We start from the raw sequence: 27,691 nt of genomic DNA on the forward strand, positions 1-27,691 counted from the left end.
TATGGTCAAGAGTACAGGCCATGAATATGAATATATGCTGATAAAAATATGAATATCATCTTAATGAATAGTGTTGATATTCATTAAATTTTAAACCAGGTTCAAAAATGCCCCAATATGGTCAAGAACATAGCTCATGAATATGAATATAAACTTATGAAAATGTTCATGAATATATTGGTATTCATTAATTTTTAACCTGCATTAAAACATTTTCCCAGTAGGGCAAAGAAGACTATATTCATGAATATATTCATGAGGAGGGTATATTCATGAATATAATCTTATAAAGAATATATTCACTTTTATTGAATATATTTGTTAAGAATATATTCATAAGAAAACTAAACCACTCTATAGCTCTTGCTTTTGTTTTGTAAATTAAATAGTTTTTAAAATGCTGCTTTGAAGCAAAGCAGAAAATACTAAATACTAAAGCAAATACTGAAATTTCACTGGAATCTTCAAAGCGTGAAAGTATAAATTTGGTACACTTAGTGAATTGATCTGTTTATGAACTGGCTCCTAGTGAATAGTTTTTTGCAAATTAATTTAGAGCCCTCTCAGCATCAGATGTGCATGCATGCTCAGTTCATCCATGTCTGACTCTTTGCGACCCCATGGACTAGCCCGCCATGTTCCTCTGTCCTTCACTATCTCCCTGGGTTTGCTCAAATTCATGTCCGTGGAGTCGGTTATGCTATCTAACCATCTCATCCTCTGCTGCCCCCTTCTCCTACTGCCCTCAGTCTTTCCCAGTATCAGGGTCTTTTCTAATGAGTCAGCTCTTTGTATCAGATGGCCAAAGTATTGAAGCTTCAGAATCAGTCCTTCCAATGAATATTCAGAGTTGATTTCCTTTTGGATTGACTGGTTTGATCTTCTTGCAGTCCGACGAACTCTCACGTGGAAGGGACTGTAACAAATAGCATCTGTTTCAGTCCCCTGATTTCTTCTTCCCAGTAAGGTTCAGGCTCTTTAGCTTGGCCTTTGTAACTCTCCATGTTATTTCAATCTGTTTTTCTTAACTCCTTCTGCCATGTTCCTTATCTACTGCATTCTCAAGCAAATGAAAATATTTGCTCTTTTCTGTACATCTTGAGCTTCCCACCTTCTTGCCTTTACTCAACTTTGTTTCCTCCCTATAATTCTGACATTCTGCATATCCCAACCCTATCCATTTAGTTAGTCTAAGTTTTTGTTGAGGCCTCATCATGTGCCTGGCACTGGGCTCAGAGCTGAGAGTGTAATGAATAAAATCATGCTCAGAGTGGATTTGAAAAGCCACTTCTATTAACACTCTAACAGAGGTGGACATTTAAGTAGGGTAACATCAAGTCCCAGAGAAGCAAATGAAGTGGCACCTACAGAGCCTTGGGGCGGCGGGGGCGGGGGTTGGCGGGGGAGACGGGGTTGAAGAAATACCTCTAAATCATTGATTCTTATGGAATCGGGATAGAAGAAAGCATTTGACAATGTCTGGAGATATTTTTGTTTGTTGCAACTTGAGTGGGAGGGAGTGTGCTACTCACTTGTAGTGGGTAGAGGCCAAGGATGCTGTACACAGATCAAGTGCACAAGGATCCTATGTACAAGGATCCTATGCACAGAACAGTCAGCACGACAAAGAATTATCCTGTCCAAGTGTCAGTGGTGCTGATGGGTGAAAAACCTCGCAGTAAATCAAGCTGCAAAGATTGAGTAGGGTGATGTTTAGTGAGGCCCCCAAAAAAGAAAAAAAAAATAGAGCAGTTTTCGTAAATATCTGAAGTTAGTTACGATACCACAGCTAGAAACAGAATGAATTAATATGGCTGGAGCTCAGCTTTCGAATGGGAATGAATTAGGTTAGAGCAGTAAGCCTCACTAGTAGGGTCCTGACATGCCTCACTAGTAGGGTCCACATGCCTCAGAAAGCCATGTTGAGAAAATTGGAATGTCTTCTCCTTGGCTTTTTGGAAACTGATGGAGAGTGGTTTTACTGTAGGCAAACCCTGAAGAACATTGGGTAAATTCACTGACAGGTAAACAGTTTATGCAGCTCTGGTACTTTGTAATTAGTAACAAATCTGTTTATCAGTAGATCCCATGTTAAAGCACTGTGACTGAGAACAGCCATTCTATCATGTCAGAACTCCTTTTGGTTACCCCTCTACGGAGGATTATTCATGAGGCTGTGGAAGGGAGGTCCTTGTCAATTGAGTATAATTGGCACTGAAAGGGCATTAATGTTCATCCGCTTAAATTAGGGACAAAAATTTTATAGTAGCTAGTGAGGGGACTTGATGGGAGCTTTGTCTTGAGTGGTCCTCAAGACAACTCCCAGGGTTGATGACTTTCTGGGAATCGCAGAACTTGGAAAGCTCTTATACTCACTGTACCATTTACTACAGTGAAAGAATATAGATTAAAGCTAGCTAAGAGAAAAGGCAGATGGGTGAAGTCCAGGAGAAACCACGCATAGGTCAGACTGTATATTGTGGCCCAAAGTCTCAGGTATATAAAACACTCTTTATCAGGCAGGTATTCCAGGAATTTAGGGGTTATCTCCCAGAAGCTGGTAAAGGGTTAATTCTCCTTTCATTGAATGTACAGGGTTTGAACAACCCTAGCCTGCTGAATTAACCTTTTACTGCATGGACTTTTTTGTTTGTTTTCTTTAAGGTTTAAAGAAATTATGTTTTATTCTTGATTTAGTATGATTTTTAAAAAATTATGATAAAATTTACCATTTTGAGTATATAGTTCAGTGGTATTGAGTTTATTCATATTGGATATTGTTATGCAGTCAAATCACCACTGTTCATCTCTAGAACTTTCTTATCTGAAATTGAAATTAAATTAAATTGAATTACATGTACCTATTAAATGGTTACTCCCCATTTGAGTCTCCCTCAGCCCCAGGTTAAAGCTATTCAACTTCCTGTCTCTTTGAATTTGATTGTTTCAGATAACTCATATAAGTGGAATTATATAGTATTGGTCCTTTTGTGACTGACTTATTTCACTTAGCATAGTATCTTTAAGGTTCATCCATGTTGTAGCATGTATTTAGAATTTGTTTCCATGTTTCAGCATTTAATTAGAATCTTTCCTTTTTAACATTTTTTTTTCTTTATTATATAGGCTTCAACTTGGGGGGAAAAACCCTAAATTAATAATAGGGTTTTTTTTTTTAATCTTGTATGTTACACAATTTATATAATTGAAGCTCTGTGCTAATCCTTAGAATGAACAAGTAGCTGGAATGATCATTTGAGGGGTATGCTTTTCTGACAAAATTATATAAGAGCATAATACAACGTGCTTCATCAGTTTCATCTCACTGAGCCAGGTCAGGAAAAGGGATATTTTTGTAGAAATGTCCTTGGTTTCTTCAGTTTCCCTAAGGGCCTCTCTTAGTACCGGAAGATTTAATTCACTCTTTTTTTGAAATATCTACTGTATCGTCTTTGAGAATTCTCCATATTTGCTAACTGGTCTAAGTCTGCCAGACATTAATTTGTAAAAATGGTTTTGCATATGATTAAAGCAGTTCTCCAGCATTTTTCAGCAACTTGCTCAAATCGTGCATTTTTGGAAAAGTTTGTATTTCAGTTTACATTTATCCTGCTTTTATGTGGGCTTCCCTCGTGGCTCAGATAGTAAAGAATCTGCCTGCGATGCGGGAGACCTGGATTCGATCCCTAGGTCGGGAAGATCCCCTAGAGAAGGGAGTGGCTACCCATTCCAGTATTCTTGCCTGGAAAATTCCATGGACAGAGGAGCCATGGCAGTCTCCAGTCCATGGGGCTGCAGTCCATGGCGTTGCAAAGAGTTAGACGTGACTGAGTGACTAGCACTTCACTTTTTGGGCTCTCGTGTGGTCAGGTATTTGCTGTGTCCAAAAACGAGAGAGTGACATAAAGAGGCTCCCAGAAGTAGATTCTAGTATTTAGAGAGGGAGTGAGGACTGGTCAGCTCATTGATGAGTGTTTGTGTTATGGCGACTTCTGCTTCTCTTCAGTCTCATGATTATAGGGTCATGGTTAATGTATCTGGGTAATGAGGACTCTTGTACTTCGTGAGAATAGTGAATGAATGCTCAATAATTTGTTAGAAAATTTAGCTCATTGATTCACTCAGGGCCCAAAGTAAGTGAATGTTCCTCACAGAAATCCCACAGAATGTGTTTAAGTTGTCATACTTTAAAAAGTTTGGCAGAATGGCAGAGGCTTTTGGTTTTAAGCCTTCACAAGTTTCCCAGTCTCTAATGCCTTGTCTGCTCGCACTGTGTTCAAAGTACTTGGTGTTTATAGACCTAACGTACACGCGAGTATAGAAACAGATCGCAGCCTACGGGCACCAACTCTGTGTCAGCCAGAGCCATCACATGAAGCAGTCACCCTCAGCCTGAGACGTCTGTAAATCAGAAATCACCTCCTGCATCCCCATGAAACAGTGCTACTTAATGTTCTAATATGTTTTAATGTGGAGATGATTACCAAAACATTATCAGCATGGGTGAATTGGCGAGTGCTAATTTTGAATCAAGGAAAGTCTCCCTTCTCTAGCACCTGGGGGTTATGGAGAAATGGCTGTGGCTGCCAAAGTGCAAGGGAGGCGCTCTCTCTTACTAAATGATGCAAGAGCTCAAGTTGGCCTCAAGCTTGAGCACCATTTGTTTGGAGCACTGCAGCACATCATCCCTTTCTGATGGGCCAAGGAGTGGGGGAGCACACAGCCTGGTGTGGATACAGGGTCCAGGACCATCACCTGAGAGGTGGTCTAATGACAGAAACTGAGGAGTAGGGGCAGAAATGCAGGGTTGGTCAAGACTGAGAAATCTCTGCATGTAACTTACGATGTAAAAAAGAAGAAAGATCACATGTATAGTTAAGTAAATACTTGATAAAATCCAACATCCTTTAATTAAGAAACCTAGAACATATTTTTCACATAGTTTAAAAACTTACTAGGAACAAACATTTAACATGATAATTTGTTAACCTGGCCATAAAATTTAAGAATTAGAAAATACTTTTGAAATGTAAGGGTAACAAAGAGGGATTTGTCTTCCCAAATATAAGAACATTTTCAGCTCCTGGGATTTTAAATGATTCAGTATTGTCAAATAGATACATAGATCAGTGAATCAGAATATAAACTGTAGAAATACATTCAAAAGCAAGGAAATTTTTGTGCTTTTGCAAAGGGACCATAATTCTCAACCAAAACCTTATGAATTTTTAAATTCCTTTTTATTTCTTAGGGAAATGGTCTCTTTCTCTGAGTATTTACACAGATGAATGCTGTGGTCTTAAATTGGAGGATTTAGTCCTATTACCAGTGCCTTGAAATTCAAGTCATCTTGATACCTATTAAACCTTTTTCAGAGTTTCTAAAATATTTAGCTTTATGAACAAATATAGGTTACTCACATTCTCAATTCCTGTCACTTATTCACCAGCTCATCTGAAACAATTATTACCCTTTCAGTACTCACCATCTTCTTTCTTAAAAGTGGGAGTCAGAGTGGAGGGACTGTTAATAAGATATATATAGTAGTTTCAAAATCTCATTCCCAGGAGCAAATATTTCACAATAATAAGAAAGACCTGTCCTGCCTTCATGAGAATCAGTTAAGATATAAGAACTAATTTATGTATTACATAGCTATATATATAGCTGTATATTATGTAACTATATCTACATTTATTAAATAACTTATTACCACATTTTAAATGTTTAAGATTTATCCACTGTGCATAAAGAAAATACATCTTTGTCTGAATGTTTCATCTTTTATTACAAGCTTTAGAAGTGTAGCAGTAATATAAACTAGAAGCTTTGTAAAATCTAGTAATTTTGGAAACAAGTGGCCAGAGGTGAGGTCTTAGAATTGAACCAGGCGTGGAGGTTCCTCTGCATAGAAATCAGTGCAGTTCAGTCGCTCAGTCGTGTTAGACTCTTTGCAACCCCATGGTCTGTACAGCACACCAGGCTTCCCTGTCCTTCACTATCTCCTGGAGCTTGCTCAAACTCATGTCCATTGAGTCGGTGATACCATCTAACCATCTCATCCTCTCATTCTCTTCTTCTCCTGCCCTCAGTCTTTCCCAGCTTCATGGTCTTTTCCAGTGAGTCAGCTCTTTGCGACAGGTGACCAAAGTATTGGAGTTTCAACTTCAACATCAGTCCTTCCAATGAATATTCAGGACTGATTTCCTTTAGGATGGACTAGTTTGATCTTCTTGTAGTCCCAGGAACTCTCATGAGTCTTCTCCAACACCACAGTTCAAGAGCATTGATTATTTGGCACTTAGCCTTCTTTGTGGTCCAACTCTTGTATCCCTACATGACTAATGGAAAAACTTTGATTAGATAGACCTTTGTTGGCAAAATGATATCTCTACTTTTTAATGTGCTGTCTAGGTTTGTCAGCGCTTTCAGGGAGAAAGCGTCTTTTAATTTCATGACTTCAGTCACCGTCCACAGTGATTTTGGAACTCAAGAAAATAAAGTCTATCACTGTTCCCATTTTTTCCTGCATAGAGATGTGAAGAACATGTTGGAGTCAAAGGAAACTTGTAGGGTTTGGACTTCATCTAGTGAGGAGATGATGATGCCATTTATCGAAGTATTAATTTGAATGTTCATTGTCAGGGTATGTACCTGATAACCAGATTTATAGGGGTGGATGAGAGCATCATCTGGTAAGTGAGTAATATGAGAAGAATAAATTATAATTTTAAAAGTAAAAAAAAAAAAAAAAGATGATGAATCGCAGCAAAGAAAACTGAGAAAGTAACAAGACAGTATCATGGAATCCAAGGAAAATTAGAGTTTCTAGTAAGGCGAAGAACAGCTCTGAGAGCCACTGAGAAGCTCAATGAAGAGAACCGAGGCATGTCAGGTGAGGTTGTTGACATGAAGGTCTCTGGTGACCTTGGTCAGAGCAGTTCCAGTGGACAGTAGGGTAGCATGTTCTTGCACATTGTTCTCTGAAATCTGGTATCAGCCTTGCTTTACCTCACTTACCAAGATGGGGCTGTATTTTCAGCTTCTAGGACAGATTCTTCATGATTAGACCTTTATGTCCTGGAAAATTCCATCAGGAGAATGAGGCTGTATGTATTTAAAGACAGCTTTAGAATTGTTAACATCAGTCACTTGGAGATAGAATTTCAGTTTTTCTATTTACTGTGCTGCTTTGAGTGGGCTGTAAAGCCTGAATCATCTTGTCAAATCATATTCATTGATGGGAAAGTCACTTTAAAAATGTCACTGAGTAGTACTAACTAGTCAACACAGGGAACATTTTGAATGAATGGAATGCCATTGTAACTATAATTAATTTTAATTCTTTTCTAATAGTAGTAGACACTTACACTTAGTATAAACTTCAGAAATTAAAATCATGAATAATTGGGAGTTAACAAGAACTTGAAGGTTTTTAATGGGTAAGTATTATAGATACATTAATATTTTTAAAGCATTTTTGATATACTATCAGTACCAAATTACTGACTAAGATTAAGGTATTTGTTTTTCATAAGAGTAGACATTTTATTTAAAATTATTTTTAAAATTACTTATTTTCCTGGTAAAGATGTAACTGGATTGTATGATGTAAATATGTATTTTAAGTTAGGACTTAAAACTAGATGAGTCAAAGAGATGGTAAACAGCATTTGCTAGGAGGAAGTAGGTGAACTGTGGTGGAATGAATTGGGTAAGAACTACTTCACGTTGCTGCGTCTATTATCCTGACCCTCTGTGGTGTGCTAGGGTGTGGCAGGGTCCTTGCTAAGGCTGGTTTTATTAGGGGGCATTTCAGAACCTTTCTTAGGCCCTTTGCTTATGCTTACCCTTCTGCCTGGCAATCTCTTCTTTCCTTTTGCCCCCTCCCACCTTCGTCTATGAATTCCTACTAATCCTTCAGCTGTTAGTTTAAAACCCACTTTCTCAGGGAAGCTTTCTCTGATCTCCCAGAATAAGTTTCTCTGGTTTTATTCTCTCAGCACTCAATACATACGTCTTTGCAAAATTTTTATCAAAACTGCAACAAAAATATTTCATGTATTATTAGTTGTTTGTCCCCTCCCACCCTGCCACCCTGAGCTTTGTATAGTGTATGACTGTCTTGCTCACTAGTATTCCTAGTGCCTGGTGGCCTAAGGTCATTCAGTATTGGTATGTGAAGGGAAGTCCAGAAGATTGCTCTTTAGAAACCCTGGGACTGAAATTTTAAGGTAGCTGCAGAATAAGTCCTGTATCTAGTCTAAGGATCTATTTGCTTGACTCCCAGGGATGTCAGGGAAACTGAGCCTTGTTCTGTTTTGCTGCTCTGAATTTAGGAGTGAACTTTGATGTTAATCTGAGGAGTCTGAGAAAGTTAAATGAGGACTTCATTCTTGACTGAGCATACCATACCGTAGTGTTTTTTTTTTTTTTTTTGGATCTCATTCTTCCATGAGTGTATGGTGGCTATATCTCATGTTCTCTGTGCAACATTCAGACCACCGAAATGGGGGGGAAAGCCCCTAATTTCAGTTAAACAGTTATCAAGTAATTGTTCTGAGTGTTTTATAGTATGAAAAGTTTAATCCTCATAATAACAGTATGAAATTGGTGATGTTCTTTTTTCTTTGGCCATGCTGTGAGGCATGTGGGATCTTAGTTCCCCAACTAGTGGTCAAACCTACGCTCTCTGCAGTGGAAGCACAGAGTCTTAACCACTGGACCACCAGGGAAGTCCCTGAGGTTGGTGCTATTCTTACTGTCATTTTACAGATTAGGTAACTGAGGTACAGAGAAGTGAAGTAACTTGCCCAAGGTCAGTAGCTAGCAAGTGGTAGAGTCACCATGTAAACTCAGGCATCTGGCAGTGGAGTGCCTGCCCTTAACCCCTGCGCTATCCCAGCCCACATGAGATGGCCTTTCGTCCACTTCCAGAATAGTCTGTGTACACAACGACTTTGAGTTGGTGTTTTTTTGTTTTTTGTATGTAAGATTGGTTTTGGAGGAGGGTAGTTGAATTCTAGAAAGTTTGATGTGACCTTCACTTAACCAGACTTATCCACAGCTTCTACCAGTGAGGCGCTTTTGGGAGACTTAGAAGTCCCTTTATCTGCATCAGTCACTGCAGAATGTTGCTGATTCTTTGCTTTGCACCTGAGTGACCTCAACTTCCTTTTGTATCTGTCTTCCTATAATCCTTATTTTGATTTACTGCGTCTCATCTCTCAGGTAATCTCAACATTGACACTTGTCAGATGGTGTTTCTGCAGTCTCAGTTTAAGGTCATGCATTTAATTCCCTTTCATCTTGAGTCCTGTATAAAGAAGTAGAAACAGGAGGGGGAATGTGCACTATTGAGAGAAAGGAAAATTAGCCGTCAGTTGCCAAGGTAACGTTCCCCCATCTTTTCCCCCAGCACCATGATCAAATTTAAGTAAATCCCTAAATGAACTCAAAATCCTTGAGTTCAGAGTTCACCAGGCTATTGCTAATGTCATTTTGTATGTCCAGTTTTTATCCTCTATATTGTGATTGTGGAAAAATGTTCATAGATACTTTGCGTCATTCCTTTTATCCATCTTTTGATACTGATCTATATGTATAAGGGACAGAAATGGTATGGACCTAACAGAAGCAGAAGATATTAAGAAGAGGTGGCAAGAATATACAGAACTACACAAAAAAGATCTTCATGACCCAGATAATCACGATGGTGTGATTACTTACCTAGAGCCAGACATCCTGGAATGAGAGGTCAAGTGGGCCTTGGGAAGCATCACTACAAACAAAGCTAGTGGAGGTGATGGAATTCCAGTTAAGCTATTTCAAATCCTGAAAGATGATGCTGTGAAAGTGCTGCATTCAATATGCCAGCAAATTTGGAAAACTCAGCTGTGGCCACAGGAATGGAAAACGTCAGTTTTCATTCTAATCCCAAAGAAAGGCAATGCCAAGGAATGCTCAAACTACCGCACAATTGTGCTCATCTCACACACTAGCAAAGTAACGCTCAAAATTCTCCAAGCCAGACTTCAATAGTACTTGAACTATGAACTTCCAGATGTTCAAGCTGGTTTTAGAAAAGGCAGAGGAACCAGAGATCAAATTGCCAACATCCGTTGGATCATCAAAAAAGCAAGAGTTCCAGAAAAACATCTACTTCTGCTTTATTGACTCTGCCACAGCCTTTGACTGTGTGGATTACAGCAAACTGTGGAAAATTCTGAAAGAGATGGGAATACCAGACCACCTGACCTGCCTCTTGAGAAATCTGTGTGCAGATCAGGAAGTAACAGTTAGAACTAGACATGGAACAACAGACGGGTTCTAAATAGGAAAAGGGGTACGTCAAGGCTGTATATTGTCACCCTGCTTATTTAACTTATGATGCAGAGTATATCATGAGAAATGCTGGGCTGGAGGAAGCACAAGCTGGAATCAAGATTGCCAGGAGAAATATCAGTAACCTCAGATATACAGATGACACCACCCTTAATGGCAGAAAGCAGAGAACTAAAGAGCCTCTCGATGAAAGTGAAAGAGGAGAGTGAAAAAGTTGGCTTAAAGCTCAACATTCAGAAAACTAAGATCATGACATCCAGTCCCATCACTTCATGGCAAATAGATGGGGAAACAGTGGAAACAGTGTCAGACTTTTTTTGGGGGGGGGGGGGCTCCAAAATCGCTACAAATGATGACTGCTTGCTCCTTGGAAGAAAAGTTATGACCAACCTAGACAGCTTATTAAAAAGCAGAGACATTACTCTGCCAACAAAGGTCTGTCTGGTCAAGGCTATGGTTTTTTCAGTAGTCATGTATGGATGTGAGAGTTGGACTATAAAGAAAGCTGAGTGCAGAATTGATTCTTTTGAACTGTGGTGTTGGAGAAGACTTTTGAGAGTCGCTTGGACTGCAAGGAGATCCAACCAGTCCATCCTAAAAGAAATCAGTGCTGAATAGTCATTGGAAGGACTGATGCTGAAGCTGAAACTCCAATACTTTGGCCATCTGATGTGAAGAACTGACTCATTTGAAAAGACCCTGATGCTTGGAAAGATTGAAGGTGAGAAGAGAAGGGGATGACAGGATGAGATGGTTGGATGGCATCACGGACTCAATGGACATGGGTTTGAGTTAACTCTGGGAGTTGGTGATGGACAGGGAGGCCTGGTGTGCTGCAGTTCATGGGGTTGCAAAGAGTCAGACACAACTGAGCGACTGAACTGAACTGAACTATATGTATATTCAGTTGTTTATTTGATACCTCCCTTTGGATGTTTTAAAGGCACCTCAAAGTAACATGGCATAAACCAAACTTTTTCTCAGTGGCCAAGTCATAATCTCTAAGTTCTTCCTTCCTTCTGCCTCCCAAATCTAATCTTTCATCTTCTGCATCTTAACTTGGTTTTCAAATCTGTCATTCTTGTAAAATCTGTCCTACCACTATCCCAGGTGGGTTACCATTATATCTTACCTGAATTATTTCATTCTCTCGCCTATCTGGATCCTTGTCTCCAACTTGGCCCACTTCCAACAATTACCAGAATGATGATTCTAAAGTCACTTTCTTTTTTATAATCATAGAATACTTTTTTTTTATTATCTCTATAATAAAGCCCAAAGGATTTTTTTTTAACATAGTCTAGAAAATCTTCTTGAACTGGTCCTTATCTGCCTTTTCAGATGCATCTTACACATTCTTCACTCCTTGTGAATCCCTCCTTACATTCTTCCGTTCAGCCATACTGAACAACTTCTATTTTCTCAAACATTGTTGTTCTCTATGTTTTCTGAATTTTCAAATGGGACACTTTCCCTGCCTCTCACCCCACTAACTTCTATGCATCCCTCAGTATGCAGCTTGCACATCATTAGGTAACTTTCCTTGACTCACCTTGGTCCAGATTAGATGCCCATGCTTGTGTTCCTGTGACACCATGTTTTGTCTCTTTGTAGCACTGACTACGCTTGATTGCAGTTTCTTGTTTTATCGTTTTGCTGTCCTCTGGACTAAGCTCTGTGATGATGTAGACTGTGTGTCTTTGTCACCCTTCTCTTTGCAGGAAGCAGCCAGCGCTTCACAATGCTTAATTCATATTTGTTTAAAGTATGGATGACAGGTGACATTTTTACATTTGACTCAAAGAAGTAAGTTCAGTGAACAGTGAATCTCTCTGAGGGCAGAATTTTATTCTCTCAACCCAAGAAACCTGACTAAAATGACTTTAAAAGTCAACTGAAATGGTTTTCAATTTTCAAACTACCTTAACTGATGTTGCAAAGTCAGATAAAGCATATACTCTTCATAGAAAGGCATACTTGTCTACCTGGGAGATAAATTGGGAGATTTTTATGTGTAAGTTGCATAGATTGTTCATGTTATGATATTAATATCAGTGATTCCTGAGTCTTATTACTTTTTAAAGGAAATTGAACAAATCATCACTTCTAACCTATACATTTGCTCTTCCTCTTCCGGTATTTGTCTTGATTGAGAACAGATCTATTCTGGCTGGTTCTCAGGATAGAAACCTGGAAATTATTCTAGCGGCTCTTTTCACCCTTGTTCCTCAAAAGCAGTTCATCCCCAGTTGCTGCCTGTTATCTTCTAACAGATCTGTACTCTCTTTCTCTCTTTTTTTTTTTTCCATTTATTTTTATTAGTTGGAGGCTAATTACTTTACATTATTGTAGTGGTTTTTGTCATACATTGACATGAATCAGCCATGGTTTTACATGTATTCCCCATCCCAATGAACCCTCCCACCTCCCTCTCTACCCGATCCCTCTGGGTCTTCCCAGTGCACCAGGCCCGAGCACTTGTCTCATGCATCCAACCTGGGCTGGTGATCTGTTTCACCCTTGATAATATACATGTTTCGATGCTGTTCTCTCAAAACATCCCACCCTCGTCTTCTCCCACAGAGTTCAAAAGTCTGTTCTGTACATCTGTGTCTGTTTTTCTGTTTTGCATATAGGGTTATCATTAACATCTTTCTAAATTCCGTATATATGCGTTAGTATACTGTATTGGTCTTTATCTTTCTGGCTTACTTCACTTTGTATTTCTCTTTGTTTTTTAATTCCTTAAGCCTCTGGTCCAGACTTCTAAAATAGCCTCTTTTGCCCCTTTCTACCTTTTAATCTACCTCAAAAATGATCTTTATACAAGTTTGGCCCATGCATTTTTTTCTGGTTTAGGCCCTTCACAAGGTAAACTCTCAAGCTCTTTGATCATCATGCTTTTGCCCCTGCATTACTCTGCAGTTTAATCTTTTTCCATTGTTTCCATCTTACATGTCAGAAGCCAGTAATAACTGAATCCTTATCGCTGCCTAAAATTACCATACTGTTTCAAGTCACTGTGCCTGTGTGTAGAATCTCTTTCAGGAAGCAGGTCCTGACTTCCTTTGCATTCCTCAGCCAAGAAGTAGAATCAATTATTATCCCCATACTTGAAACACTTACTTACATTATATCATAGTCTATTAATTAATTGACTTACATAGTGTACTATTAAACTCTGAACTTCTAGAGGTTAGGAACACTAGTTTTGTCTACTTTTTTTTTTTTGGAATGCTTCACACAATGTGCATTAGTTTCCTAGGGCTGCCTAGCAAAGTACCACAAACTGGGTGGCATAAAAGAAAACAGACATTTGTTGTCCCACAGTTCTGGAGGCTAGAAGTCCCAAACCGTGATGTTGGCAGGACCACGTCCCTTTTGAAAACTGCAGGGAATCTTTCCTCTTCCAGCTTCTTTCTGGTGGTTTGCTGGCAATTTTTGGTATTCCTTGGCTTGCTGCTGTGTAACACCAGTCTCTGCCTTCATTGTCTCATGGCTTTCTCCATATGTATCTGTCTTTCTTATAAGGACACCAGTCATGTCAGATTAGGGCCTACCCTACCTCTCTGTGACCTCGTCGAAACTTAACTGTCTACATCTGCAATGACCCTATTTCCAAGTAAGATGATTCTGAGGTAGTGGGAGTTAGGACTAAAATATATATTTGGAGGGGATACAACTTACTCTAGTGTTTAGCTTATAATAAGTATTCAGTAGATATGTACTGAATTGAAATATAAATGAAATATATGTTATACATTCATGGTGTATAATTAAAATATTTTTAGTGTGATTGTCAAACTTACTATGTACAAAGTATCTTTTAGATTTATCTATTTCCAGAAATTACATAATAGTCACATGGTACTTGTGACATTTGAAAATTAATAAATATGCTATATTAAAAGTAAAAGCAAGTATTATATTTTCTGAATTCTTTACTTTTAAGTCCACTATTAATGTCTGTACTAATTTATATAATTTACATATAAAAGTTTTTCAAACAGTAGATGTATTTTAAATTTGGGAAGCACATTGTAGGCTTCAGTAGCAATAAATGCCCTGTCTATATCCTTTACTCTGCTTTTTTTAAGTTGTACCTCCTTTCTGCACACTATTGTACATTAATGTTGTAGCTTTTTTCTTCAGATTTTTTTTGGTAAAATCTCTTATTTTAGTAGTTTTCCATATTTAACATATATAATAAATTGTATCCTTTAATGGGAATATGGAGAGATTAAGCTTATGTGATCTACTTCGTAGGTTCTAAGAGTCCTAGTTAGTGGGCAAATAAAGTAGAAAGCTATGTCATCCTCAGTAAGTTAGGAAACACAGAGTAACCTTATTTCTGTTTTTTGTTTTTAAAGAGCCAGTACTTCCCATTTTTTGTTTTATTTTCTTTTATTTCTGGGTTTTTAAATCACTGATCTGTTAGTTTAGTGAGACATCATCAGAGCTTTTTAGACCATACCCAAGTTTCCTTTGCATTGAATGTTACTCAGGGGAACTCGTGAAAGAAGTAACTGTGTTAAGTGTGTTTAAGTTTAATGGATCTCTTCTCCATCCCTGCTAAGGCCTAATAGTTACATTCCATTAACAACTGATGTCGTAAAATTTATTAGAAATTTTTTATGGCTAGTGCTTTTTGCATCTGAAGAAACTTTTGCCTACTCCAAGTTTAGAAAGATAGTCTATGATTTCTTCTCAGAGTTTTCTAGTTTTAGGTTTTAAATTTAGATCTCTGATCCATTTTGAGTTGATTTTTATGTGTAGTGTAACTGAAGGTTGATTTTTTTTTTAATGGATATCTAATCGATCCAACACCATTTGTTGGAAAGATTTTCGTTTCCTATTGAATTATCTTTACAGTTTTTTCAAAAATCAATTGACCAAATATGTGTGGATCTGTTTTTAGAGATTTACTCTGTTCCATTGATGTATGTGTCTATTCTCTTGTCATTACTCCTATGATCTTGATTACTGAGCTGGAAATTTTAAGTCTTGAAATCAGATAGAGTGAGTCTTCCAACTTGATTCTTATTTTAGAATTTTGCTTATTCTAAGTTATTTGTGTTTCCATATAAATTTGAGAATCAGCTTGTCATTTTCTACTTGAAATGTCAGGTAGAATTTTCTTTGGGATTCCACTGAATATATAGATCAGTTCAGGATTGAATTGATCCTGAATTGAATCCTGAATTGATTGATCTTGAATTGATCCTAGGAATATTGAATCTCCCAACCTACAAATACGGTATATACCTCTATTTATTTAGGTCATGTTTAATTTCTCTCAGTAGTGTTTTGTAGTTTTCAGTATAGAAGCTTGGATTTATTCCTGAGTATTTAATATATTGACTTCCCAGATGGCTCACTGGTAAAGAATCTGCCTGCAGCGCAGGAGACTCGGGTTCAGCCCCTGGGTTGAGAAGATCCTCCAGAGAAGGAAATGGCAGCCCACTCCAGTATTCTTGCCTGAGAAATCCCATGGGTGGAGGCGCCTGGTAGACTCCAGTTAATGGAGCTGCATGAGTTGGACTTAATGACTAGCGACTTAGAAACTAAACTACCACCGCATTTAATGGTATTGAAATAACAAATCCTTTGAAAGGTTCAGTACCTCATAAAGAGAGAGACTGCAACAACTGTGGGGCGATTGTTGTAACCAAAGTCAGGTGAAAGCCAACTAGATATTCACAGTATTTGACTGGTAGCCCACTTTATCAGGCTTTGGAAAAGTGACATAATTTTTTATACCTTTTTTTCCCTTTTTGTTTGAACAATACCTTTTTGTTTGAACAATACCTTTTTGTTTGAACAGAAAGTTTTGTTCAAACTTTTGAAAAAAATATTTTCATGAATCTTCTTTATACCTAGTGCTGGTTTATTTTTTTTAATCATAATGTTACTTAAATATGTTTATACATAAAATGCATGCTTATAGTTCTGATAAAGCTATAAATCAGAAAAGACATACAAATTCAACTAAGTAAAACTATAAAACTAACATAGGCTCAAATTAACAACATTAATGTGCTAGAAGGCAAGACTTGAGATAGTATTTTTCTACTGTTATATTGCTGGAAGCAGTATAGTATATTAATTAAGAGTGTGGGCTCTAGAGTTAAGACTGAAGTTCAAATTTTGGCTCTACCATTATTTTTCCCAAGATGATAAGTTACCTCACTCATTAGGATTTTTGATAGAATTATTGACATGTCAAGTCCTAGAGTAGTGCCTGGCAATCAATAGTTGCTCAGTAAATATTAACTATAACAATAGTTTTATATTGTCATTCTGAAACCTAATGATTAATGTTAGGTTTGATGATAGCAGGTTTGATTCTGTGTTTAATATGTTTCTGATTTTGGCTTTAACAGTATGAATACTAATACATAGAATGTCTGCTTACCTAAGTTAACATACAGTGTGGTGATAATAACTTTATAGCTTTGCTGATTTAGGATAATCAGATCTTAGACTGCTAGACAGGCCTCCTTGAGGTTCAATTTTTAATGAGGTGTCCCACAATCTGTAATACTGAGTGTGTAATCTAATCATCACCCATATAAGATATGGGAAAATCTTTCCTGAAGTTATTTTGAATTCTTGAAAATACAGAAAAAGCATTATTTTTCAGCATAGAGCTTGTCATCAAACTGCTGAAGGAAATCAGTATATTCTAGAAACTATAGTTCATCCTTGAACTGCTTCTGGGTTAATCTGTATATAATTTATAGTAGGCGCTTAATATCTATGGTTCCTCAACAACCATGGATTCAATCAACCATGAACTGTGTAGTACTGTAGTGCTATTTACTATCGAAAAATACCAGTGTATAGGTACACCTGCACAGTTCAAATTTACATTGTTCAAGAGCTAGCTGTACTTACTCTCAGTAGTTTGAAAATACCTTGATTGCCTTATTATTGATTCTCTTTTGTATAAACTTAAAATATATTGTAGTATATTGATAGCTATTCCTTGTCAGCTTAGACTCAGTTCATTTAAGTACCTTAAATATTAGCTAATTATGTTCTCATAACTACCAATTAATGTTGGTTGCCTGGCTGAATTATATTAATAGTAATACTGGAAAAATATTTTCATTTTATGATACTTAAGAAAAGTTTAAGAGCCTCTTCATGAGATTGCAAGTGAGTTTCAGAATGTAATAAAAATGACTTATTATTACTACCTGTTGTTCTTAAAGTTGATGATTATTATAGAATTAAGTGGCTAAGCTTTTAATAAAATATAAAGTTTTATCCACTTTGCCTTTTAATTATAATTTTTTTCTGGCTGTGGGTCTTTAGCAAATGTACTATTTTACTTCTGTATAGTAACTTTTACCTGGACAGTAAGTACTTTTGACTTCCACAGGCATATACCGTTTTGTATTTTGATTCTGCCACATTTTTACAGTTTGAACTGTTATCATTTAAATACTGTGCCATAATGTATATGATATTTTCCTATGAGCATATATCATTTACTTCTTTTCTCATTAGTCTGTGACATTTAAAGAGGTGTATTACTTCATCATCACATATGCCATTTCAGTTCAGTTGCTCAGTCACATCCAACCCTTTGCGACCCCATGGATTGCAGCTCACCAGGCATCCCTGTCCATCACCAACTCCCGGAGCTTGCTCAAACTCACATCTATCGAGTCGATGGTGCCATCCATCCATCTTATCCTCTGTCGTCCCCTTCTCCTCCTGCCTTATCAGGGTCTTTTTCTAATGAGTCAGGTCTTTGCATCAGGTGACCAAAGTATTAGAGTTTCAGCATCAGTCCTTCCAATATGCCATTTTCCTGATGACAAATCATAGTACTTCTCATTTAGCAATTATTAATGCAGAAAAGTAGTTTTGTATTTATATCTGGTAAAAAAGAATACATCATGAACAGGTTTCCCAACAAATTGAAAGTTGATTGATGTCACTTTCGGTGATTATGGTCACTAATGATAGTGTAGATACAAAGGCAAAGCAGTACTAAAATTACAAGGCAATACTTAGATATAAGATTTAGATGATTCATAATATGCTTATATTAATTGTATTTTACTATGGTAAAAATGAAAACGGTTAACATTATGACATAAATTATAACCCTCCCAAGGTTCATTTGTTGAATCCAGTCTGAGAAACAACTGTCCTGGAGTATAGTGCAAAGAAAATGAAGGATTCTGCCGTAAGGTTTCCAAAACCAGAGATGAATGTATTCTTTTTTTGTGTTAGTAGTTGAGTTCAGCTTTGTATAATCAAATACTCAGTGGCAGTGACTTAAGCTAGATCAGGGTTTAATCTTTCCCCTTATATAACAAGGAATCTTAGGCAGTTCAGAGCTGGTGGTGTGGCTGCGTCATATCACCAAGCTCCTCTGGCTATTCCTTCCCATCCTTAAGTCCTTATTTCCTGCTCCTGAGATGACCTCTGGAGGCACAGCCATCGTGTCCTTGTTCCCAGCAGGAAGAAAGGAAAGGACAGAGGGAGAAAGGCAAAAACCGGGCAAGTCTACATTTCTGAGAGCTTTGGCAGAAACTGCAGCCACTGACTTCCATTTGGACATCATTGGCTAGAACTGTGTCATATGATACTTCCCATATCAAAGGAAGCTGGGAAATATGTTTTAGGTGAACATATTGTGGCCCCAGCAGATTGGGACTCTGTAATAAATAAGAGAGATTGGATACTGGGTAGGCAAATAGCAGTCTCTGCCACACTAACTAAGCAAGTAAGAAAGCTGCTTAAGAAAGCTGCTGTTAAGAAAGCTCAAGAAACAAATACCAACGCCGCCTCCAGTCTTTCTTGTCTATCTGAATTTCTACTTTAAAGTTATATGAAAGGAATATAAATGAAATAGGATCCTAAATTGCTAGATCATGAAAGAAGCATACAGATCATAGTTCTGTCATTTTAGACTTAGAGATAATTAGTGAATTATTAGAGGCCAAAGACACGAGTTCCAGAATGAAAATGTGAAGTTCTTGACTCCCACACCAGTCCCTTTTCTTTTGATTTGTTGTGTCTGTGTGCTCAAATGCTCAGTCGTGTCCAACTCTCTGCAATCCCATGGACTGTAGCCCGCCAGGCTCCTCTGTCCAAGGGGTTCCCCCGGCAAGAACACCAGAGTGGTTGCCATTTCCTCCTCCAGGGGATCTTCCCAGTTTGTGCTGCTTCATAAAATCTGGTTGTTCATGTATTACTCTCCTGCATACACAAGGCAGCTGTGTTTCTGTTTACATCCTTGGGGAGAAAATCCTCTTATCCCTTAAATGATTACAGTAAAAGTCAGAGGAGGGAATTTCATGTTTTTTATTTGAGGGTCTTATATGTTCATTATGTCAGTGTGGATGGTGCTTCCAGTATTTATATATTTATTCATTCACTCTTCATTCATATATTCAGCATCTTCAATAGATTATGAGATCTCCAGCACAACCATATCTTATTAGTCTCTCTATCCCTAAGTAGGTCCTCACTGATGAATGAAAATTTATGTCATAGTCCCTGTCCTCAGGTAATCCTTAGGCAAGTCTGAGAGATGGATAAGAATGTCAGTGATGATGGTACAGTAAAGGCCAAGTTCTTTGAGATGATTGAAGTACAGGAAGAGAATCTAAAATCTCTGAGGCTCAAAGAGTATCTAAAATGACTTCAACAGAAGGTGGTCCTGAGGTCATCCCTGAAAGGGTTTTCCAGGTAAAGAAAGAGGAACACTGCATATCAAGGCAGAGAAAGTTTTTAGTGGCCCAGGGGCAGTGAGAAACTGTTTTTAGGGAGGAGGAGACCACAAGAAATGCGAGAGATAACCATAGGAGAAAATGAGGCTTGGGAGGCTGACTGTGGCCCTGGCTGTGTTAGAGAGGCTGTAGCGCACATGTTATGAAACTTGTTAAAGGGCTTGAATTTACCAGGCTCTGCCGATGGTGTGCCATGGAGGCTCAGACGCACCCTTTCATAGCGTCACGTGGCACTGCAGTCGGACCGTGGCACCGCAGTACAGAGCGCACCGCCAGTGAGGGCCTCTTGTCGCTCACAGCTGCCGGAGACCAGGGGACACACATCGAGGTCCTTGTTGCTTCTTGCTAGTTCTTCCCAGGGTCTTCCTTTTGTCAGAGCCTTATTAGACGTTTCCAGTCACACATGGATTCCGTCTGTACCTTTTTTCATTTTTTTTGCCCATTATTTTTTGTCCTTACTCTTACCCAGTCAAGGACCCGTAACAAGTATTCTTTTTGACCTCTGTCCAATAAAGAATGATTTATTTCTATTTTGCTAGTTGGTTATAAACCAACTTGTGTGTATAGGAACCTAAGATGGTAAAATATACCAGATGAATCTTTTTACCTCTGAATTGTGAGATAAAGGCAGTGTTTCAGGAATTTCAGACAGCAAGAAGATGGGAAGCCTGCTCCTAAGACTTGGTTAGGGTCTGGCACCCATCCTACCCATCCTTGCTTCTGGTCTGCAGCCTGCCTACACCATATCCCAGCAGGGGCCTCTAGTGGCTCTCCTTTCAGTCTGTTTTCCCTTCTCTGTTAAAAGAGTTTTCTTCCCCACATCTCAGATTTAGCCCCACATTTTCTTCATGGACTCCCAGTAATGTCATTTGTTTTCTGGTGTGTAGCAGAAAACAGTCAGACTTCCCTTCTCTCCCATCCATCCTAGAATGGATCTAAGCCTAGAATGGATCTTCCTCTAGTAATGAAGTTTATGGTGGTGGGAGGTGAAATTAGAAGTTCATCCTCCTGGTTAACTCCTCCTCTTTGTAACTTTGAAAGTAAAGTGTGCTATGAAAAAGTTCACCTCTTTTTTATTGCTTGTTTTTTTTTTTTTCACTTTTTTCCTTATGTAGACATTATACTAATAACAGTAAAGGAAATAACAGATAATTCTCAAATCCCACAGCCAGAAACCATAAACTGTTTTTATTTTTTCCCTACATTCTCTTCCAGTCTCTGCCCATATACATGATACTAACTATTACTTTTATTGTGTGCCACCTAATCATAGTTCATGGAAATTGAAGTGATTGAGATCTGGGAATATATTGGGTAATAATGGCTTCTTATTTTGATTATTTCCTTTTAGGAAGGACACTGCTGATCCTGTAACATGGAGGATTGCCTTCATACCTCATCTGAGAATCTATCCAAATTGGTCAGCTGGGCCCACAGCCATGGGACCATTTGCAGCCTCATTCCAAACCTGAAACATTTACTTTCAGAAGGTTCCCATGGGAACCTGACAGCAATGTGGGGCTGTAGTGCAGGCCATGCTTATCACTGGCCACTGACAGCTACTTGCAGAGCTGGCTCCCAAGAAAGGGTCTGTTTCCAGGATAACAGAAGTTTTAACTCTGATAGTCCCAGTATAATTGGCGTGCCCTCTGAGACTCAAACTAGCCCCGTTGAAAGGTACCCTGGGAGACCAGTGAAAACAAAGCTAGACTGTAATCGGACCAGAGATTCTTGTGACTTCTCTTATTGCAGTGAGCCCTCTGAACTGGATGAAGCTGTTGAAGAGTATGAAGATGAAAACACTCTGTTTGACATGGTTTGTGAGTCTTCTGTTACGGATGAAGATAGTGACTTTGAACCCCAACCGCAGAGGCCTCAAAGCATTGCACGAAAAAGGCCTGGAATAGTCCCATCTTCTCTCCATTCGAGCTCCCAGACTCAAATGATTGATGAATGCAGCAGTGATGTCATCATTAAGAAGATCAAACAAGAAATTCCCGAAGATTACTATATTGTGGCGAATGCAGAGCTGACTGGAGGTGTAGATGGACCAGCCCTGTCACTGACACAGATGGCAAAACCCAAGTCTCAGACTCATGCTGGTCCCTCCTTAGGGTCTGCTAAACTGATTTCCCACGTAACATCCGCCATCGGCACAGAGCTGGACCCACATGGTGTGTCCGCATCCCCCTCTGTGATGTCTAGACCCGTCGTCCAGAAGACCACCAGGGTATCTCTGGCGTCGCCTAACAGAGGGCCTCCTGGTACCCACGGCACCAGCCCGCATGTGGCCATGCAGATGCCCGTGAGCACATCCCACCCTAACAAACAGATCAGCATCCCCCTGTCTGCCCTGCAACTGCCGGGACAGGATGAACAAGCTGCTTCCGAAGAGTTCCTGTCCCACCTGCCCAGCCAGGTCTCCTCCTGTGAGCTGGCCCTTTCTCCCTCAGTTAACACAGAGCCAGAAGTGAGCTCCAGTCAGCAGCAGCCCCCAGCCGCTCCAACCATAACCACGGAGGCCACGGCCCAGTGCATCCCAGGTATGGCGCGGGAGGCGGCAGTCCCTCGTTCACGCACATCAGGGCATTGTGCGCCGTCAGCACGCCTACAGCCGCTGGCCCGATTGGCTAGAGTTTGGGCCTTCGTTATTCTCAGAAAGATAGAAATAACGAAATATAATGCATTCAGGTGATATAAAAAGGAAATTCATCATCCAGTCGGTGTGCCTCAGGGCTGAGAGAATAGCTGTAGGGTTGTGCTGATGATATCACATGGCTAGATTTAAGGTTTGTATCTGATCTGAAGCTGAATTTTTATATAGTAAAATGATTTTTGAAAGCTTTGCTCTACTATCAGTATCAAGGTATTTGGTTACAGTTTTGAAGCTAAAATGATGTTGGGTTAGGCATATAATGAAAATAAACCTAATATTTTTTTTCCCCAATGTTATTTATTGGAACCAATTTAGCCCTTTATTCATTTTAGTGGTGTGGCAATTTAAGACAGGTTTAAAAAAAAACAACAAATATATCTGGAAGAAGTAGTTTTATCTTTTTTCTCAAAATATATAATAATCAGATAACTTGCATTTCTGAAATACGTGGATCTAACTAGAATGGATTGAGAGAAGAAAATAGTTATGTGAGGCCCCTGTCTGTAATTCCAACATTGTAAATATTCTGTAATTCTAGCATTCAGTATTGATTTAATCTGAGCTGTTGTTATATAGAAGGGGTTTGAGTGTCATGCTTTTGGGTTCATGATTCAAATCTGATAGGCCAGAAGCAGAAACATGGAAGGGATGAACAGACATGCAGAGTACTATGTAGAAAGACATTCGTGACACATTTTGGTTTCATTTTAGTTCTTCTCATAAAGTCATGTATTTTAAGAAAAGCTTCTGGAAGCCTGAGATATCTATGCTTTTGCCCTCTAACTTCCTGAAAGTTAGGAAGACATTGCTTTGCAAACATATTTCCCCATTTTAGTGTCAGCTTTAAGATTCCAAAAGGAAATCTTCAATTTATGATTTCCAAATACAATCTTGGTATTAATAATAAAATATACAAGGAAAATACTCATATCTGATTCAGAATTATGGTTTTCAGTTTATTCATTTTTCTTTCTTTTTAAAAGAACAGCTTTATTGAGATAAAATTCATGTACCTTAAAATAACTCTTTAAAAGTTTTACCATTTGGTGTTTTTTGGTATATTCACAGAGTTGTATAACTATCGCCACTATCTAATTTTGGAGTATTTTCATCACCCCAGAAAGAAACCCCATACCCATTAGCAGTCATTTTTTCCCCTTCTCACAGCCCCTGTCAGCTGCTAATCTACTTCTGTCTCTATAGATCTGCCTGTTGTGCACATTTCATATAAATGGATTCTTATTTTATGGCCTTTTGTGACAGCCTTCTTGTACTTAGCATAATTTTTTTAAGGTTAATCTATCTGGTAGTGTCTATCAGTATTATTTTCCATTTCATTATCAAATAATATATTTCATTGTATGGATAGACCACATTTTGTTTTTCCTTTATCAACTGATGGACACTTAAGTTGTGTCCATTTTTTGGCTGTGGTAAATATTGCTGCTAATGTAATTTATGTACATGTTTTTGTGTGAACATACATTTTCATTTCTGTTGGGCAACTGTCTAGAAGTGGAATCTCTGGGTCATATGGTAACTCTATGTTTAACTTTTTGAGGAGCTGCCAAACTGTGTTCCAAAGCATCTTCACCATTTTACAGTCTCACCAACAATTTTAAATGATTCCTGTTTCTCCATATGCTCACCAATACTTGTTTTCCATTTAAAAAAAAATTATCCTGCTGGGTGTATAAAGCGGTATCTTGTGGTTTTAATCTGTGTATCTTCTTTTGAGAAAATCCATTCAGATCCTTTGCCCATTTTCTAGTTATGTTGCCATTTCATTGGTGAGTGGTAAGGGTTCTGTGAATTCTAGCTTTAAACTCTTTCATTAAATGTACATTTTGTAAATATTTTCTCCCATTCCTTGGGCTGTCTTTCTCTTGTCCTTCCTTTCTTGTTTTATTTCAATCACTTAATCACAAAATGGTCTTTGACTTAATCTTCACATCATTAGACACAACATTGTCTTTATTAGGCTGGTGAAAGTTTTTTCTAAGAAATCTGATTCTTGATATCTATAGGATATAAGTAGTACCTTTTCACTTAAATAGTTGTGATTCTGGCTTATTTATACCCCTAATTTGACAAATGACTTGAGTCAGCCAGAAACAAAAATAAACTGTGCATTTTGTTTAGTTTTACTGATATCATTTAAATTCTATTTCCTGGGAGTACCCTGGTGGTCCAGTGGTTAGGACTCAGTGCTTTCACTGCCGGTGGCCTTGGTTCAGTCCATGGTCATGGAACTAAGATCCCATAGGCTACAGCATGCTCCCTCCCCCCCCAAAAATCTGTTTCCCTATTGGAAAGCCATTCTTATTTCTATTCAGAAGTAAACTCACAAAGTTATAAAATGTTAACAAGGTGTGGATAAAATTACTAATTTTCATGTTAGCTCTGTTATAAAGCTCAACTCAAATCTTAGTAGTCATGCATAAAGAGGACATCCATTGTTAGAAGAATTATTGACCATCTCCAAGTGGTTTGGATTCTATTAATTTTTGAGATTTTTATGTAAATTTGGAGCATTTGTCATAAATTTAAATTTTTATTGCATTATGAGTTGAGTTTTAAATGTGTATATCTCTTAAATATATGTATATGCACACAGCTTCCTTTATGATTTTGTGCAGGAACTCTCCCTTTTTTATTGACGTATAGTAGATTTACAGTGTTGCGCCAGCCTCTGCTATACGCAGAGTGACTCAGTTATACACATACATACATTCTTTTTTTATATTCTTTTCCATCATCTTTTATCACAGGGTACTGAATATAGTTCTCTGTGCTACACAGTAGGACCTTGTTATTTATCTATTCTAAATATAATCATTTCCTCTATTTGTGTGCCAGGTTGCTCAGTCCAGTCTGACTCTTTGCAGCCCCATGGACTGTAGCCTCCCAGGCTCCTCTGTCCATGGAATTCTCCAGGTAGGAATACTGGAGTGGGTTGTCATGCCCTCCTCCAGGATATCCTCCCAACCCAGGGATCGAGCCCAGGTCTCCTTCATTGCAGGCTGATTCTTTACCGTCTGAGCCACCAGGGAAGCCCTGCCAACCCCAGTTTCCCAGTCTGTCCCTCTTCCTTGCCCCATCCGCCTTGGCAGCCACGAGTCTGCTCTCTGTGTCCATGAATCTGTTTCTGTTTTATAGGTAGGTTCATTTGTGCCATATTTTAGATTCCACATATAAGTGATATCATATGGTATGTCTTTCTCTTTCTAACTTCACTTAGTGTGACAGTCGCTAGTTGCATCTATGTGTGTGTGATAGTTACTCAGTTGTGTTCAATTCTTTGTGACTCTATGGACTGTAGCCTGCCAGGCTCCTTTGTCCATGGGATTTTCTAGGCCAGAGTACTGGAGTGGGTTGCCTGTAGAAGGGGATCTTCCTAACCCAGGGACTGAACCTTGGTCTCCTGCATTACAGGCAGATTCTTTACCGTCTGAGCCACCAGGCTGCAAACAGCATTATCTCATTCTTTTTTATGACTGAGTAGTACAGCAAATCTGGAAAACTCAGCAGTGGCCACAGGACTGAAACAGATCCATTTTCATTCCAATCCCAAGGAAAGGCAATGCCAAAGAATGTTCAAACTACCACACAATTGTACTCATCTCACACGCTAGCAAAGTAATGCTCAAAATTCTCCAAGCTAGGCTTCAATAATATGTGAATCGTGAACTTCCAGATGTTCAAGCTGGATTTAGAAAAGGCAGAGGAACCAGAGATCAAATTGCCAGTATCCGCCGGATCATCAAAAAAGCAAGAGAGTTCCAGAAAAAATTTACTTTTGCTTTGTTGACTACGCAAAAGCCTTTGACTGTGTGGATCACAAAAAACTGTGGAAAATTCTTTAAGAGACGGGAATACCAGACCTCCTGACCTGCCACTTGAGAAATCTGTATGCAGGTCAGGAAGCAATAGTTAGAACTGGACATGGAACATCAGACTGGTTCCAAATGGGGAAAGGAGTATGTCAAGGCTGTATATTGTCACCCTTCTTATTTAACTTATATGCAGAGTAGTACATCATGCGAAATGCTGAGCTGGATGAAGCAAACACAAGCTAGAATCAAGATTGCTGGGAGAAATATTAATAACCTCAGATACGCAGATGACACCACCCTTAATGGCTGAATGTTGAGTTTTAAGTCAGCTTTTTCACTCTCCTCTTTTACCTTCATCAAGAGGCTCTTTAGTTCCTCTTGACTTTCTGCCATTAGAGTGGTATCATCTGCATATCTGAGGTTGTTGATATTTTTCCCAGCAGTCTAGATTCCAGCTCATGATTCATCCAGCCTGGCATTTCACATATTTTAAATAAGCAAGGTGATAATAGATAGCTTTGATGTACTCTTTTCCCAGTTTTGAACCAGTCAATGGTTTCATGTCCCATTCTAACTCTTGCTTCTTGACCTTCTTACAGGTTTCTCAGGAGGCAGGTAAAATGGTCTGGTATTCTCATCTCTTTAAAAATTTTCCAGTTTGTTGTAGACTTCTTGAAAGAAGGTAAGTGTTGTAGATGCTTACCTAGTTTATTCATGTACTTCTTCCCTTGTAATGCTCAGGGCAGCTTAATGGAGCTACCGGGCACCCTTCTCTTCAATCCCAGTGCCTGTGCATAGTGCCCATGCAGTCACGTGTTGATAGGTAGTCAATGTTGAGAACGTATCCAGAGGGGAAATTAAATACCTGCTCCCATGAGTTTCCAGGACTCACTGCTTGGTATTTGCAACATCCTCTAAAAACAATGACTCTGTTCCATTCAACTCTAAACTCACCTAATTGCACAGGGAAGAAATCAGGTCCCTCTCTCCCATTATGATATGGACTGCATGTCCACAGGAAGAAACAACAGGTCAAAACCTTGATGAAACTACGTATCCTTAAACGTGTCACTGACACTGGGAGCCCGTTGAGATAGTTC

At 38.6% G+C, this 27,691-nt stretch overlaps 1 protein-coding gene across 4 annotated transcripts in view; it reads left to right on the forward strand.

The window, feature by feature from the left end:
• The window catches only part of KIAA1958 (KIAA1958 ortholog), a 125,284-nt gene that overhangs the window by 36,991 nt on the left and 60,602 nt on the right, over positions 1-27,691 (forward strand). For all 4 annotated transcript variants that reach the window (XM_065947055.1, XM_065947053.1, XM_065947054.1 and 1 more), the window contains exon 2: positions 21,451-22,642. In XM_065947055.1, the coding sequence (XP_065803127.1) occupies positions 21,475-22,642 (1,168 nt within the window). In that variant the 5' untranslated portion in view covers positions 21,451-21,474. The remainder of the gene's footprint in view (positions 1-21,450; positions 22,643-27,691) is intronic.

This window comes from Muntiacus reevesi, chromosome 10 (genome assembly GCF_963930625.1).
Source record: "Muntiacus reevesi chromosome 10, mMunRee1.1, whole genome shotgun sequence".
Lineage (NCBI taxonomy): Eukaryota > Metazoa > Chordata > Mammalia > Artiodactyla > Cervidae > Muntiacus > Muntiacus reevesi.